The 17486-nt window shown below is 46.7% G+C and overlaps 1 protein-coding gene across 1 annotated transcript in view; it reads right to left on the bottom strand.

Moving 5' to 3' along the window:
• Nucleotides 1-16882, bottom strand: part of ALS3 (aluminum sensitive 3) — a 50474-nt gene extending 33592 nt beyond the window's left edge. Inside the window, exon 1 of the mRNA XM_087375058.1 lies at nucleotides 15857-16882. Within this exon, the coding sequence (XP_087231184.1) occupies nucleotides 15857-16105 (249 nt within the window). The 5' untranslated portion in view covers nucleotides 16106-16882. The remainder of the gene's footprint in view (nucleotides 1-15856) is intronic.
• Between the last annotated feature and the right edge of the window lie 604 nt (nucleotides 16883-17486).

Genomic DNA, 17486 nt, shown 5'->3' with positions numbered 1-17486 from the left:
AGGAGCAGCTGCAGGTCCTGTCCTGTCAGAAGGAGTGTGAGGGCAGATGCCTTTATAGGCCAGACCTAGCTGGTCGGCCAGCTGGTCGGCCAGCTGGTCGGTGGGCCTGCCAGCTGGTCGGCCAACTGGTCGGCCAGTTTTGGTCTTCCAGACCAGCTGGTCTTTCTGGCCACTTCGTTGGCTGAGGTGGCTGGCCTTTTGGCTGGCCTGTGAGCTGTTAGATTGCCCCATAAATTGGGGATTGTTTAGTTGCTGAATACCCCCTCTCAATTGCCAAATTGGAGGGGCAGACATTGTGTGCTTGGAGCTTCGTGTAGGGATGTCGATGGTGGTGCTGGCTATCCCTATGAAATGCCCAAGAGAAGATCACAAGAGGAGTGCCCTTGCAAGGGAATTGTTCACTTCCTCAAGTGTCGGAGTTACACGTATGATACCATATAGAAATAAGAACACTGTGAAGCTTGAGAGAATAAGCCACCCCCTCTCACCGCCGAAAGGTGGAGGAAAGAGCAAAGGTAAAGAACAAATTTGTCGTAACAGCACTGATAATCCAGAGAGGTCGGAGCTGAACAGTGAGCCAGTGTGTGTCTGATCTTGGACCTCGGGAGAGAGGAGTCTATCCCCGCATCCATGCAGGTAGAAGATTCGAAACAACAGTCATTTTGACACATCTGAACAGAAAGGGTCCCGCCTAGGGAGAACTTGTAGATCCTGGAAGTCGATGCCGATGGTGGTAGAGGTGAAGGATCATGACCCCCTCTTTCGAAGGAATGGGGAGTGTCAAGCCGGAAACCGAAAAAGGGAGGGAGGGATGGGAGTAGAAGATGGAGTTCTGAAAGGGAGGGAGGGATGGGAGTAAAAGATGGAGTTCTGAAAGGGAGGGAGGGATGGGAGTAGAAGATGGAATTCTCTCCCTTAGTGCGCAGCGGAATGAAGAGGAAACTGATATGTTCATAGGAGTGATGCTCCTTGTACCTATGGCCTCCATGAAGAAGCAGGATCTTTAGATCACCAGAGATCTGGGGTCTTTAGCTCACCATGGCTCTGATACCATATAGAGAAACGATAGGGTTTGCAGTGGAGCGATCAAAAAATAGACAATACTCAGACACAACTGAAGAACGGAACTCAGAAAACATAGTGCATGTCGGTAATATGAAAAACTGAATACAAGAATGTCACGATCTGTGACGTATTCCTTTCTCTTTCTAGACTTATGGATGGTTTAATGAATGGACACTTGTGGAAGGGTATGACCTTTCGACGGGACACTTGCCCTTTTGACGGGACACTTCCTAATGAGGCACAACCCTTCACAAGAGACATTCTAATGTAGAGACATTCTTATTGTAATGTACCCTCTCATCAAGGGTCACACCCTTCACAAGGGGTACACACCTCTTCATGCACATACCCTTTGGAGTTCACACCTTTTCATGTGTGACTCTTCACTCTCTATATAAGAGAGGCCAAATTGTATGGATGACAATCACATCCACCCTACAGATATTCAAGCAATACAGTTATTCCTTGTTCTCTGCTATCTCAGTCTCCTTTCTGTTCCTTAGCACAGTTCTCAATATAGTAAATCTAGGATTTCTTACAGTGGTATCAGAGCAAAATTCGCTCCTGCCTGTAGGAAATGCCCCCCACCTTCTAGCGCTAATCTGATACATTTTTGCCGCTAGAAGGACATCCGTGCACATTGTGCATGGAAGAGATGGAGAGGATGAGCGTAAAATTTTTAAACGCCTAAAGTCATCCTGGCCTCTCCATCTCCCTCACATCACAAGTTGATGTGAATGGACACGACCAAAATCATGTCCTTTCAGGTGCTTGGGCTGTCCCAAATCCAAGGGACACACCTTTTCCACCATGGGACACACCTTTTGGGGACGAGTCTCGACTCCTCACTCATGGGACATACCCCATCGTGGGCAAAGGGACATACCTATTCATGCAGGGTCGCATCCCTTTTAACAATAGGGACATATCCCCTCATGAACAGGTGCACCTATTCCAAGGGTCACACCCCTTCGAATAGGCACACCTCCTAGGCCCCAAGTACCTACAAAAGGGTACCTAGAGGGGTTAAAAGGGACAAAAATTAAACCCATCCCTACCCCTAGGTTTACCCTAACTACCCTAGGGTTAACTAAACCCCCAAATTAATTTGGGGCAAATAACCCTTTAGGCAGCCCAATGAATCGTCGCAGCATTCAGCCCACAAACTGCAACGTACGATTTCCTGATCAGCCAGCCTGCGCAATAGCCTACGTCAGCCGTACGGACGTCCGTACCTGCGCCATCACGTCCGTACCTGCGTCATCACGGCCGTACCCTCGTCGCAGCCAGCCGTACGCTTGCGCAATCAGCCGTACTTCCCTGCGCAGGAAGTACGTACATTTCGTACGATTTTTTTTGCTGCCTGCCGTACAGGCCGTACAGCCTGTCCTGTACACGCTGTACGGACAGTACAGATCTTTCAGCCTACGTTGCCCGGCCCTGTTTCGTCATTTGCACTGCCAGCCAGCCCTTGCCTCGCCATTTTCGCTGACAGTCCACTCCCTATTTGCAGCCCTGGATACCACTTTTCCTGCCAGTCTGCTGCCCTCTCCTTGTTTCACCATTTTCACCCTGCCAATTCAGCACCAGTTGCCACATTTCGCGCAATGAAGACAGCCCGTTGACAGCCCGGACCAGACAAGCCTCGAGCACTCCTCGCAAAACACTGCAACATGGACCTCCGGACAACGATTTGCAGCCTTCTTCTACGCAATAACTTGGCAGATTAAAGTATTGCCAGGTGGAGTCTTTCCAATCTGCTTTTTACGGATTCTCTTTAACAAATTACAGCAAATGAAAGAATCCACATTAAAGCATGGAAACCCCTGGTAATTCACCCGGCCATTCAAGGACACCTCAGGCACCTGCTACTACACAATATCGTGTTCAAATTGCACAGCCAGCCCATTTTGGAGCCTTTGCATCTTGGGTCTTCTGTGTCACGTGCCCTCCGAGTGACTTGGATCACATCCTCTACCTTCTGCGTGAGGCACCTCAATTACATTATTTCCTCAGCACAGTACAGGTTGTGTTCCACGAGACACAAAGATATCCGGAACACGATATTCCTCAGGAGTTTGCTGTTCATTTTTGGAGAGAGTTTTACCCTTCACCTTCGGCATCCCCAGGGTACTCTCCACCTCCTTCAGCTCCCCGATATCCTCCTCTACAGGGTGTACCTTCTCCAAGTCAGTATTTACATCCTGAAGGCACTCCCTCCCCTGGATATCCTCCTCTTCCGACAGCAACTCCTTACCCTTTTTCAGATCCGTGGACTCTGCTACCTACCCCTGTCTTATCACGAGCAGTAACACCTTTTTCAGAATCTTCAGTGTTACCTCCGACAGGACCTCCCTTACCAGATTTCCACGGGTGGTTCCATCCTGCCTCGCCTGCCCCCTCCAATATGAGCAACCTCAGGGAGCAGCCCGAATCCTCTTCCAAGAATGGTCCAAACTAGAGCGCAAGTTCGCGCTTTTCTTACAGGGATATCCGACATGTCGCACCGTTCGCGTGAAGCCTCTCCCGAGATTAAAGAATCAAGTCCCAAAAAGACCCCTGAAGGCAATGTCCAAAGTGAATCTCTATTACAACTTCAAATATCTCAGCTTCAGGACAGCATCTCCGACCTGGTTCAAAAAGTTCAACAGCTCCAAGATTCTCGAAGTCCAGCACATACAGAGGACGACGTGACGCAACCCGACGACGATGCGGACTCTTTCCCACCAGAGGTAGAAAACACTGAACTGCGTACTCTCTACCGATTACTTCAAGCTTCCAAAACAAAGCGACTTGACGTCAAACTTCCGGAAGCCTACACTGGTCAACGTAATCGCCGAATTGTTGACCAATGGCTCGCTAAAATGCACATGTATTTTGACACTGTTGACCTCACGGAAGGCAAAAAGATCGCCTTGGCAACCTCCCTCTTGAAGGATACAGCATTTCTATGGTGGCAAAGACGCTTAAAGGACGGAAAAAGTGTGTTAACTTGGGAACGTTTTGAACACGTGCTCCGTAAGCAGTTTGTACCTGCCAATGCGGACTTCCAAGCATGATCAAAACTTCGACAGTTGGAGCAAACGGGTTCCTTGTCTTCTTATATCTCTCAGTTCACCACATTGGTGCTAGAGATTGATGGTTTAACTGAGGATGATCGCCTTCATGCTTTCATCTCAGGCCTACAACCCTCGTTACGCATTGATGTTCTTAAAGCCAATATCACCACCACAGATGGCGCTATTGCTTACGCGGAACGCATTATAAACACAGGGAAGCAGAGTGCTAATCGCACACAGAACTCTCCTATGGCCAAAGGTGCTCGCCCTCAAGATAACACCAGACAAGAAAGGCAAAGCTGTTCGAATGGCGAATACCATCCACCTGAGCCTTGCCAGCAACCCCGAACCTTCCCTGGCCACTCAAGTACTTTGTGTTCAAGGATCGATTCGTGGAACAACGGTCACCATCCTCATCGACAGTGGCTGTTCTCATAATTTCCTAGCCAGTTCTGTGGTCGATAAACTTCGGTTGACCACTAGTCCTAGTCTAATGGACTATCAGATTGAACTCGCAAATGGAACTACTTTCTTGTGCAACACCAGGATAAAAAACTTGTCTTTTCGCATCCAACATTATACGGACAAGTTGAACTTCGACATTATGCCTCTTTCTCGGTACAATGTCATACTCGGACAACAATGGCTCTACGACTATGATCCATCAATCAGTTTTCGCAGCCATACTATCCAGTTTGTCCACCAGGGAAAACTTATTGAGCTAACTGGTTCTAGGGATTCTCCTTCAACCCCAGTTGCCTCTGCCCTACAAGTAAAGAAGTGGGTTCGTGAACGCCAAGCAAAGACTTCACTTCTGTTGGTTACGGCAGTAGAGGAGATACCAGCAAAGGATCCTCCTGAATACCTCAGCCAACCTTTTTTCCAGCCTTACCTGGATCTTTTTCCACAGGAATTGCCAAAGCAGTTACCACCTCGACGACCAGTGGATCACCCAATCGAACTTATTCCAGGCAGTAATCCACCGTCGAAACCTCCTTATCGAGTTTCTCACACTCAAAATGAAGAAATCCAAAGACAGGTCACCGAGCTACTCGACAAAGGTCATATTCGGCCCAGTCGCAGCCCTTTCGGATCTCCTGTACTACTTGTGGAAAAAAAGAACAAGTCTATGCGCCTCTGCATCGACTACCGAGCCCTCAACAAGCTCACTATCAAAAACAAGTATCCATTGCCTCGCATTGATGACCTTTTCGATCAACTTCTACATGCAACACAATTCTCCAAGATTGATCTTCGTTCAGGTTATCATCAAATATGCATACGAGAAGGCGATGAGTACAAGACAGCTTTTCGAACAAAGTATGGACACTATGAATGTTTGGTCATGCCTTTTGGGTTAAACAATGCCCCGGCCACACTCATGACATTAATGAACGACATCTTCAGGCCTTTCCTCGATAAGTTCGTCATCGTCTACCTCGATGACATCCTCGTTTTCAGCAGATCCCTACTGGAGCATAAACAACATCTTCACCAAGTTTTTGAAGTTCTCCGCGCAAATTCTCTCTACATCAACATTGAGAAGAGTGAGTTCTTCAAGACCCAACTTGAATATTTGGGACATGTTATTTCTGCTCAAGGTATCTCTGTGAATCCCAAGAAGGTCGAGGTAATCCGAAACTGGCCTACTCCTAAGAATGTTCATGATGTCCGCTCTTTTCTCGGATTGGCAAACTTCTACCATACAAAGGTCTATCAGTTTTCCGAAATCGTAGCTCCTATGTCCGAATTATTGAAAAGCACAGCAATTTTTCAGTGGCTTCCCGAAACAGAGTATAGTTTCCAACAACTCAAGCAAGCACTCACTACCACACCAATTATGGCTATTGCTGACCCAAATCTTCCATTTGAGGTCATGACCGACGCTTCCGACATCGCTACTGGAGCAGTCTTGATGCAAGAAGGCAGAGTTATTGCTTTTGACAGCCATAAACATTCTGATATCCAAACCCGATATCCGGTATATGATAAGGAGTTTCTTGCTGTTGTACATGCTTATCGCTCTTGGAAACATTATCTCATGGGTGCCGACTCTGTGGTCAAAACAGACCACCACTCTTTAAAGTACATCTTTACTCAGCCAGTCATGAACGCTCGACAAGCACGCTGGGTTGAGTTTTTGGCCAACTTTCACATGACCATTGAGTACATACCAGGACTACGCAATGTAGTTGCAGATGCTCTCAGTAGGTTACCTCTAGCATCAGCCATGGTAATCTCTACATTATCTGTGGATGTTCCAAATTCATTCAAAGGAAAGTATTTCAATGATAAAGACTTCGGCACCGCAGTACAGGTTCTTTCAAAAGATCAACCTTCGACTTCCGAACAGAAGATTTTCTCATCCTATGCTTATACAGACGACCTTCTGTATTATCAAGATCGCGTCTGTGTACCACATGACAAGGATGTTCGACGTCTTTTGTTAAAAGAGCATCATGTAGTTCCTTATGCTGCCCATCCAGGCATCAATAAGACTTATCGGTTACTCAGTGCAACATACTACTGGCCTCAGATGAAAAGAGATGTCATCAACATGGTTACATCTTGCTTATCCTGTCAACAAATGAAAGCAAGTCGACGACTTCCAACAGGACTTCTTCAGCCTCTTCCAGTTCCAACTGAAAGGTGGGAAAGTATTTCCATGGATTTCATTACAACACTACCACGATCCTCCAGAGGTAACACTCAGATTATGGTAATTGTTGATCGCTTGTCCAAAATGGCACACTTTGTTGCTTGCAAAAGCAGTGCACAGGCCCCGGACATAGCCAAACTCTTTATACAACACATCTTCCGACACCATGGATTACCCAAGAATATCATATCCGACAGAGATCCTAAGTTCACCAGTCACTTTTGGATTTCCCTGTTCGAATCTTTGGGGACTACTCCTAGCACCCAGAATCAGATGGACAGACTGAAAGAGTCAACCAAGTTCTGGAAGAAATGCTTCGACATTATGTTCAGTCACGCCTCGCAGCCTGGGAAGAGTATCTACCACTCCTTGAGTTTGCTTATAATAACTCTTTCCATAGTGCCATCAGCATGACTCCATTCCAAGCAGCTTACGGACACACTCCGATTGTACCAACAAATTTTGTACTTCAACATCGAGTGGCCCTAGCTGACCAACTGGTTCAAGAAATGCAAGACATTCTACTGCAAGTCAGGGATCATATGCGAAAAGCGCAAGAGCGGTATCAACGGTCTGCCAACAAACATAGACGTCACCTGGAATTTAACACTGGTGACAGCCCCACATCGCTATAAGACGGTTAAGTCTGTGTTTCCTAAGTTGCGACCCAGATACTATGGACCTTTCCGGATCGTCAAGAAAAATTCACCTTTAAGTTATAAATTGGAATTACCACCATCATGGGGTAAAATCCATCCAACATTTCATATTTCTTGGCTAAAGACGTACATTCCAGGCGATGAAGCAGTTCCTCCTGCAGGTGATTATGTCCCAGAAATCGAAGACGATTATGTTCTCCTTATTCCTGAGCGTATTCTGGACCATCGACAGCGAGAGACTCGACATCAACTTATCACGGAATTCCTTGTTCTTTGGCGAGATCTGGACGACTCCGACGCTACTTGGCAGTCTGATGAAGACTTACAGCAGTACCCTGATCTTTTACAGCAGTATTTTCAGCATCTCCCATGATATTTTCCACATCAGTTCATTATCTCCACCAGGGTCTTCTTTTGAGTGGGAGGGGATGTCACGATCTGTGACGTATTCCTTTCTCTTTCTAGACTTATGGATGGTTTAATGAATGGACACTTGTGGAAGGGTTTGACCTTTCGACGGGACACTTGCCCTTTCGACGGGACACTTCCGAATGAGGCACAACCCTTCACAAGAGACATTCTAATGTAGAGACATTCCTATTGTAATGTACCCTCTCATCAAGGGTCACACCCTTCACAAGGGGTACACACCTCTTCATGCACATACCCTTTGAACCTCAAGCTGCCGTGTCTCAAGGACCGTGGCTGAGGTGAATCAGAAAGATGATTCCATGTAGAGAAACTGTAGAAAAGATAGCAGCAGAGGGAGCGAAGCACAGTCCTCCGTGTAACTCAATGATGACGAGGATGATGAAGGGCTGGAGCTGCCCTAGGAAATGGCTGAAAACCAGCATGCTCTGAGGAAGGAACCTTCAGGCTATCTGGAATAGCAACATGATGAAGAAAAGGAGCAGATCTGGAGCAGGAGGGGACAGATCTGGAGCAGAGGAGCAGAAGAGACAGATCTAGAGTAGGATGGGACAGATCTGGAGCAGAAGGGGCAGAGCTGAAGCAGAGGAGCAGATCTGGATCAGAGGATGAGAAGTTGGAGCAGATCTGGAGGAGAAGATGGAACAGCCAGGAGGCAGGAGAAGAGGCAGAGAGAAGGCAGCAGTGAAGGCAGATCTGAAGAGGAGAGGTAGATGGAGCAGGCGGGCCTGCAGCAAAAGATGGAGGAGATGAGGAGCAGCTGCAGGTCCTGTCCTGTCAGAAGGAGTGTGAGGGCAGATGCCTTTATAGGCCAGACCTAGCTGGTCGGCCAGCTGGTCGGTAGGTCTGCCAGCTGGTCGGCCAGCTGGTTGGTGGGCCTGCCAGCTGGTCGGCCAACTGGTCGGCCAGTTTTGGTCGGCCAGACCAGCTGGTCTTTCTGGCCACTTGGTTGGCTGAGGTGGCTGGCCTTTTGGCTGGCCTGTGAGCTGTTAGATTGCCCCATAAATTGGGGATTGTTTAGTTGCTGAATACTATGTAAGTCAGCCCCTAATGATTTGTATGGTACTTTTTGATGTGACATCTAATCCTATCTACCACTAATTTCCCTTCTTTTTCCCCACCTATTTCCCACCTAATTTCCTACTATTTCCCACCTTCATTACAATTCCCATCACTGATCCGAGATTGTGGCACACTTATGCATGCTCCTTATATGATGTTCCGATGCAAGCACCACTGGACATGTCTTCTATGTCCAAGCCCACTACCTGTCACTTGCTCACCGCACAGAATGTACGGGCTGCACTCCCCAACTACAAAACCGAAAAACACAGGATCATGAGGGCCTACAAACTGAGCATTTCGCACATGTGCAGGAGGCCTTAGCCCCGGTTCTACCACAGATGTTCAATCATGTTGTTTGCCACGGCTTCCCAACGGCATGGAGCACCACCACTATTATACCGTTACACAAGGCAGGAGACCCCATGGATACTGGGAACTACCACACCCTCATGATTCGCCACACACTGACCATGATTTACGGAATGGTACTAGAGAGGGAGATTAGCAATCATACAAAGGCACAGGGACAACAAGCACTAGGACAGGCAAGATTCAGGAGGCAGCACTCTACTCTAGATCACATCTTTACTCTGAGGGCTATCATTTAGGAGGCGAGGTCCAGACACCAAAAAGTCGACACATGCTTCATAGACTTTCGGAAGGGCCTTCGACATCCCATGATCCCCCATGATCAAGAGACTACAAGAGATGCAAATTCCAAAGACACTGATTTGGGGTATGATGAGCCTATATGAGTCAGTCAAAGGCAAAGTTCGTGCCCCAGGTGGTCTATCGAATTGGGTCGAGAGCACGATCGAGGTGAAGCAGGGTCGCCCCCTCTCACCAACTCTCTTCGAACTTTATATCGATGAGATCACATCCTTCATAGACCGCCTAGGAGGCGAGGGATCATTATGTTGGAATATGGAAAAAGAACTAGAACTAGAAACTGGAAATGGAAATGAAATGACAAGACTGAAAGACAAGAAATACCTTGAGAAGAGTGTAGACAAGACACAAGCTAGACTGATAGATTACAATGATGTGACCCATTGAATATATGGGCCAAAGTACAAGACATAAAGCAAGAGTGCTTATGGGATAATTGTAGAAGTGCCACATGGCACACACTCAAGACATAAAGACTAGACTTAGACTTAGACTAGGAAATAGTACACTTAGTGTGCACTTATCTCCAACACCCTCCTTAAGTGGACACTAGGAGTAAGACAGAAAGACAAGACTAGAGGATAGACATAAAGACTGATAGACAAGATAGAAGACAGACAAAAGATCCTGAGACACCCCTCCTCAAGTGATATCCTCATATGGGTCCACAAGGGTAGGGACAAGATGGATCTAAAACATAGTCAGATTGATAGACAAATAGACAGACAGACAAGACTAGATAGACAGAAGATTGACTGTAGACAAATAGAAAGACCAAGACACTAGAACCCCTTGACCTACATCATCGGTGGTCAAGGTGGTAGACAAGATATAGAAGTAATCAGAAAGCCCACTTCTCGTCATGTGAAGAAGGAACAGTAGGATCAGCTGATGGAGAGGTTGCAGCAACATGGGCTGAGGTAGATGCAGGAGCTGATGTAGAGGTTTTGGAGTAGCAGTCCCTCTCCCGGTGATTATCACGGCCACAAATGGTGCATGGATGAGCCTTGAAACAGTCCTTCTCCATATGATTAGTTTTGCCACAATGGATGCAAGGCTTTCTTACCTTAGAACTTCCTTTCTTTGCTAAAAATGCAGTATCAGTTACCTTTCGTTGTTGAGTTCTTTCTTCCTCTTGGAGAGCATTGATGATACCCTCAAGAGAAGGATTATTATGATACTTGAAGGTAGTGACAAGAGTAGCATAGGAGTCAGGTAAGCTTTTGAGAAGCACAGCAATAGCAATATCTTCGGAGATGGGAGACTTGACTGACGCAAGCTGAACCATAAGACTGCGAAGATAATTGACATGAGAGGCTATAGTAGCTCCTTCCTGCATATGTAGATCAAAGAATGAGATCATAAGTGCAATCTTAGAGTTTTTAGATCGGGCTCCAAAAAGGGTATCCAAAGTGATCCATGCTTGAGGAGCAGATTGTATGTCGGAGATGTGATGAATGTAATCATCTCCAAGGCCGAGCAATATGATAGCATAGGCTTTGTCGTTCTTGGCAGTGACAACTTGCTCAAATGGACCTTCGGGAGCAACACGGTGAACAATGTCCCAAAGACCTTCTTTCATAAGATGGCACTTGATTTTGATTTGCCAAGTATGAAAGTTGGACCCATTGAATTTGTCGATAGATATGAGAGACTGAGAGGAAGATGCCATGTGGGAAGGTCTTACCTCTTGCTAGGATGCAAGGGCATTGTCTATTCCCTTACAATATTGCAGAAATAAATGAGAGGAAGAGATCCCAGAAGCCGGTTCTCTCACCACTTTGTCAGGGCCATAGCATATGACAGCCCATCGAAGCAGGAGGAACCAGCAAAAAAAGGAGAGACTGTTCAGCAAACTGAAAGAGGCAAAAGCTCAGTACCTTAATCTCGGGCAGAAGTAGAAGTGTAAAAAGAGCGCAGTCGAGGAGGTCGAACAGATGGAGCTGGAGAAGTCGGCCTGTGCAGGTACAGATTCCGTACAGTCGTACGGACTGTACGGACAGCAGAGTACGGACAACAGTGTGTAGAGTACGGCGTACGGACGGCGCTGATCTGTCCGGACAGCAGGTACGTTGATGCAGGAGCGGGTGCAGGAGTGACAGCAGGACTGTGCAGATCTGGCGCTTAGATCTGGCAGAAATGGCGCTCAGATCTGGCAGAAATGGCGCTCAGATCTGTGGCTGAACTGCACAGATCTGGCAGAAATGATGCGCAGATCTGGAGCGCAGATCTGGCGCAGATCTGGAGCAGAAACACACAGATCTGGCGCGCAGATCTGGAGCGCAATGGCGGGGCAGAAAGAGGGAGAAATGAGAAGAGGGGCAGATCTGCAGCGGGGGAGAGATCTGAGAAAAGGCAGACTGCAGCGGGGGAGAGATCTGAGAAAAGGCAGACTGAGGGGAGAGAAGAGGGATAAGAGGGATCAACCTAGCTCTGATACCATGTTGGAATATGGAAAAAGAACTAGAACTAGAAACTGGAAATGGAAATGAAATGACAAGACTGAAAGACAAGAAATACCTTGAGAAGAGTGTAGACAAGACACAAGCTAGACTGATAGATTACAATGATGTGACCCATTGAATATATGGGCCAAAGTACAAGACATAAAGCAAGAGTGCTTATGGGATAATTGTAGAAGTGCCACATGGCACACACTCAAGACATAAAGACTAGACTTAGACTTAGACTAGGAAATAGTACACTTAGTGTGCACTTATCTCCAACACATTACTGGCCGACGTCATGATACAAATATTGCTATACACTAATGACATAGTCCTTATATCATCTTCAACGGAAGGATTGCAGAGAAATCTGGAGGCCCTAGAGGTGTTCTACAGAGAGAGAGATCTGACAGTCAACCTTGGTTATCGTCTTCAACACCTCTCACGCAGTGCTCCATTGACTCAGCTTCTTTTATCATGGCAAGCCAGTGGAGATAGTACAATCCTACACATATTTGAGATTTTCACAAGACCCATTTTCACGATGACCCATGCAACCCAGGCACGACGACTCACACAGGGGCGGAGTGCTTTGGCTCGGCTAGAGCGACAGTGCTTCCAAGCACACTTCCAAGATCCACCGATGAAGGGATAGCTTTTCAATACGCTTGTGCAGCCGATTGCCATGTATGCAGCACCCTTTTGGGGATGCGATCTCCCGAAGATAGAGTGGAGGAGATTTGAGCAGCTACAGGTTATTATGGGATCCAAGATGATTCAGTGTAAGCCCTCAATCCCACATAAGATGGTACAAGTAGAGTTCACCATGAAACCTCTCCAGGTTCATGCCATCTTTCAAACAGTGACATTCATCCATACAATTTGGGACTAACCTCACAACAAACTTCTAAGGCTGGCCCTAGAGTCATCCAAACGACTAGCAAAGGGCAGGACAGACACATGGTATGCAGATATACCCACATGGCTTGCCAAACACGTTATCCAGATGGGCAAACTTCCCCCCTTTCATATAGTGTGGACGCCTCTTGAGTCGATCCTACGAGATGAGATCAATCGTATCATGCAACTAGATCCCCTCCAGCTCCATATATCTTGGACTTGGGGAGGGGACTAGGAGCTCCCTACCAAGCTCTAGTTCTACCGTGAATGCTTCCTAAGAGTATTGGAGGGGGGATTCATCATCAGACCCAAGTACCTCAAGGACAGAGGAGTCTCACATGCATTGAGGATTGCCATTTGACAGATGCAGGTTTCGTCCAGGTATACCCAAAGAGAAGAGCATCTGCATGATGTGCATGCTGGGGGCGGTTGAGACAGAGGAGCATTTTCTTTGTACTTGCCCAACCTACTATGAGATCCGAGGACGCTACCACTGTCTCTACCCCGGAGGGTAGTGGCTTCGACCCACTATCACGACTGATCCATTTCCACGACTAGGTCTGCATTGGTCTCTATTTGATGGACATGCACCGGCACAGGGAGACACTACTGCAATAATTTAGAGAGCAGCAGGAGGCGGCTAGACCACATGACATAGAGGCTAACCAGACAACGCCGCGTCACAGACTTCTATACATTTGAGTCAACTCCAGAACACAGCAGAGTAGATGAGGAGGAGCTAGCTAACATGAGGGCAACTTGGATCAGCAGAGAGAGCCGACACGGTGCCACCGAGAGAGGGACACAAGGACCACACGCGAGACAAGCCCAGAGCACATTCTATTGAGGTCCGATCTATCACAACTTTCCTCAAGGGGGACCAACAGAGATGAGGGGTCACTCTAGATATATAGCCCAGAGAGTTCAAAGACCGCGTCCCCCACCACAACACAAGACAACTCGACAGACATAGATACGAGATATTTTCACAGCTCACCAGAGAGCCATCATTGTGCCGGGCTTCAGTTTCTGAGTCCCAATTTCGTGTCTGATTTGATTCAGTTCGTACTTGATTGATTATTATCATTATGATTTTGCTAGTATAGATTAGTACTCGGCAAGGACCCTAGCGCACCCTTTGCTCCAGCTCACTGAGGCTTGTATGAGTCTACTTTGGTGTACTTTGTCCCATAGGCCCACGAGGCCTCCTGCAGACGTTAATACATCTTTCTTTCTTTTCTTTCTCTCATATGATATTAGATTACTAGGATTTCCTACATTTCCCCCAATATTTTGGTGTCATATTGCTGCACCTGAAACAATCTAATAAAACAAGGGCATTTAGCATAACTGTTCCCGTAGGATTTCCTATATTTCCCCCAACCTTTTGGATGGCATATTTCTGCACCTGAAACGATTTAATAGAACAAGGGCATTTAGCTATAACTGTTCCCCAACATAACACAATTCAGCTCGCCATTACATCAACAATTTGAGACTGACAAGTTCACCCTCTGACTCAGTATACTTTAAAAAATCATGTACAGCTTCACCTGCGTGGAAGGTTCAGCAGGTATTCTAGAACAGCATGGACAATCCCAAGTAGTGCAACAGATCTTGCCAGAAGAAATTGCTATGCCACAGCTGTCTAGGTCTGCACCAATAATCACTTGCCACTCAACCAGTATGTTGAGCAGAACGCTATAAGAAGAGGCCTGAAGCTATAACCCATTTTTGTAAGTGCATGCAACTTGGAAACAATAAGGGTATGCCTCAAGATAGTGCACAGCTTTCAATGTAGAAAAGGCGTAGCCAAGTCTAAGGCCAATGGCAACCATATTAGCCACTCCATAAAAGAGGGTAAACAGCAAACTCAAAACTCATGTAGGCCTTAACATGCATGCACAAAGAAAGGCGCATGAGACCACTGAGAACAGTAACCAACTCTTGCCCAAGCAAGACAAGTGTGGTCTTTTCGATCATGTTGAGCCATGCAAGGTCCAGTTTTACCCACACTAAGACCAATTCTGCAAAATTGTTAGCATATATTGAAACTGTTCTTGTTGGCTTTCATATCCTTGATACCAAAAAACAAATATTCCTGGGTATCTATGGCTCTTTTCGAGCATCCAATCTATATTACATTTTAGTTTACCAGCAAACTTTGACCTCGATTAAACATTCATTTTCCCAAATGTGAAAGCGGAATTACTGAATTTGCAAGCTTAGCAAGCCAGGCAGCCAGAGATTTATTTCTGTATGAACTTTCTATCAAGGCATTTGCCTCAATAAGCCATTAGCCTCTAGCTTGATAATAACTCTACACATTTAACTGCATCTCTTCAGTCAGTTAGGCACTCCGAGCAAGAATGCCAAGGGCTCTAAAACAGCCAGCAAAAGGCAGCCTCAATTAACACTCCCAGTGTCATCTCTAGAGTCTTCACCGACACATTAGAAGGATTTAGAGTGCGAAAACCCAACAAAATTATATCATACAATATGGATTTCACAGATTGCAGAACTGTTAGGCACTAATTTTATTCATAGATAGCACTCAGCAATCCCAAAAGGGCCTCGTAACTTAACAAGAATTACTTGAGCCACATGCGTAGAACCTTCCCAAGACACGGCCATGGCATACGTCACATCAAAAGCAAAGCATTTCAAGTGCAGCTGAAATCGTTACTGCCTCATATTTTGGGGAGGCAAATTAACAGGATGCATCTAACCAAAATAATCGAAACTTACCAAAATCATGCCAAGAAACTTGTAAACAAGACACAGTAGACGTGAGTTTAAAGAAGAATAGAATTAGTACATCTTTGGTAAGGTCATGTACAGGGCTTCATTGCATTGTCTACCTACTACGAGAAACAAGTGATGAACAACAGAAGGAATACTCACCATAAAGAGATAGGCCAAGAGGATCCAACCAATATTCTCCTGGGTGAATATAAACTGCAAGACGAACCCAATGATGGAAAGCTGTACGAATGACCGGAAAATGGCATAAGCCATGTCCTTCTCTATTTGGAGCCGCTGGACGGAGGAGAGTATGATCGCGAGGACAACAACGGCAAGGGCAAGAAGAGGCTTGATCATGCCCTTGGCAAAATCTTCAAAGATTGCGATGTAGTCAGTTTTGAGAGCCATTGTAAGGATGTATGAAATGGGGGAAAGCTTAATCACTCTCCTTCTCTCAGCTGAAAGCTTGATCTGGCTCTCTCACTCTCTGTTGTCTCTCTTGCGTAAGATCTCACTCTTTGGAGCTACTCTATCTCTCGTGTGATCTCTCGCTTCTCACGATCAAGAAACTACACTACTCCCTCGTTCAAACTCCCTACCCACACCGCCTTCACACGCAGCGACGAGATAAGGCACATGCCCTTCCTGCCGCCACACCCCCTCTCTCTGCGCTCACGTCGCTCTCAGTCTGCTTTTGGCCTGCCACTCCTCCTCGCACCGCCCATGCAAAAGCAAGGACGATCATGGGCGTTTCCGCTCTCCCTATGTCGATGCCAGTAACACGGTTCAACCTCCCCTGCTCTCACCCTTTCCCACTTCTCCCTGCCAAAATGAGACCAAAGGAACGTTGACTCCTTCCAGGTATGCGAGGATGGAGAACGCTATTTCTCTGTTTCTTTCGCGCTCGCTCGTTCTGCGTTGGCGGTTGCGAGCTTTCCGTCTGGATAACTTCTCTCTCTGTGTGTGTCTCTCTGTCTCTCGCCAAACACCTCCCCGACCCCTCTCTTGCGAATTCCTCGCCGCGTCGGGTCGACGCAACTGGCCTGAAAGATCGGTAGATGTGGAGGAGTTTGATTGATTGATCGGGAAGAGAGACAGAAACAGCCCACCCAGGATGCCGGCTAGCCAAGAAGAGCCCTCCGAAAGCGCACGTATGCGTCACATCATCTTTTTGGCTGGCCTTTCCGTAGTACGACTGAAATTTCCGACCGGGAGGGGGGAGAAAAAAAAAACGTCTCATGACTCATTAGATAAGATCTTGCCTGTTGAATGAATGTTCACGCCCGAGAGAGCGGTTTGCAAAACCGGATTTCAATTTGGGTTCACGCTTGGCCATCTGGTAAGGGTTTTCGGCAATCTTTCGGGGAAAAACCTAGTTGCTCCACTGCTGCTTGAATGAGCCCTTTGACCTGAACAGAATGGCCTGCAAACCACCCCTCCCGCGTGAACAAGCTCTAAGATTCTCGGCCCTAGTTTGCAAACCAATTGCGTGTCGAATTTCGAACCTAGTTCTTGCATGGCTCTAGTTTTTTATGAAAACCTGGATTATTCCCCGGGTCCCTAGCCAATAGCAACGTGGGTGGTTTGCAAACCAACGAACAAGCTCTTATTGGGATTCTTTGCATGAATTCGCACCTTTTTTTTTCTTTTAATGGCAACTAGTGCAAATTTGCATGATCTCCAAGCAATTTGTATGTAGCTATGAATGCATTTCACCCCTCCAGTTGTTCGTGCAAGATTGAAAACACTTTGCAACCAAGATTATGCACCACAGCATCTGATGAGAATG

Source organism: Dipteris shenzhenensis, chromosome 5 (genome assembly GCF_047967505.1).
Source record: "Dipteris shenzhenensis isolate YYH24624 ecotype China chromosome 5, Dip_SZ_1.0, whole genome shotgun sequence".
In the NCBI taxonomy this organism is placed as follows: Eukaryota; Viridiplantae; Streptophyta; class Polypodiopsida; order Gleicheniales; family Dipteridaceae; genus Dipteris; species Dipteris shenzhenensis.
This window is presented reverse-complemented; position numbering and strand designations above follow the sequence as displayed.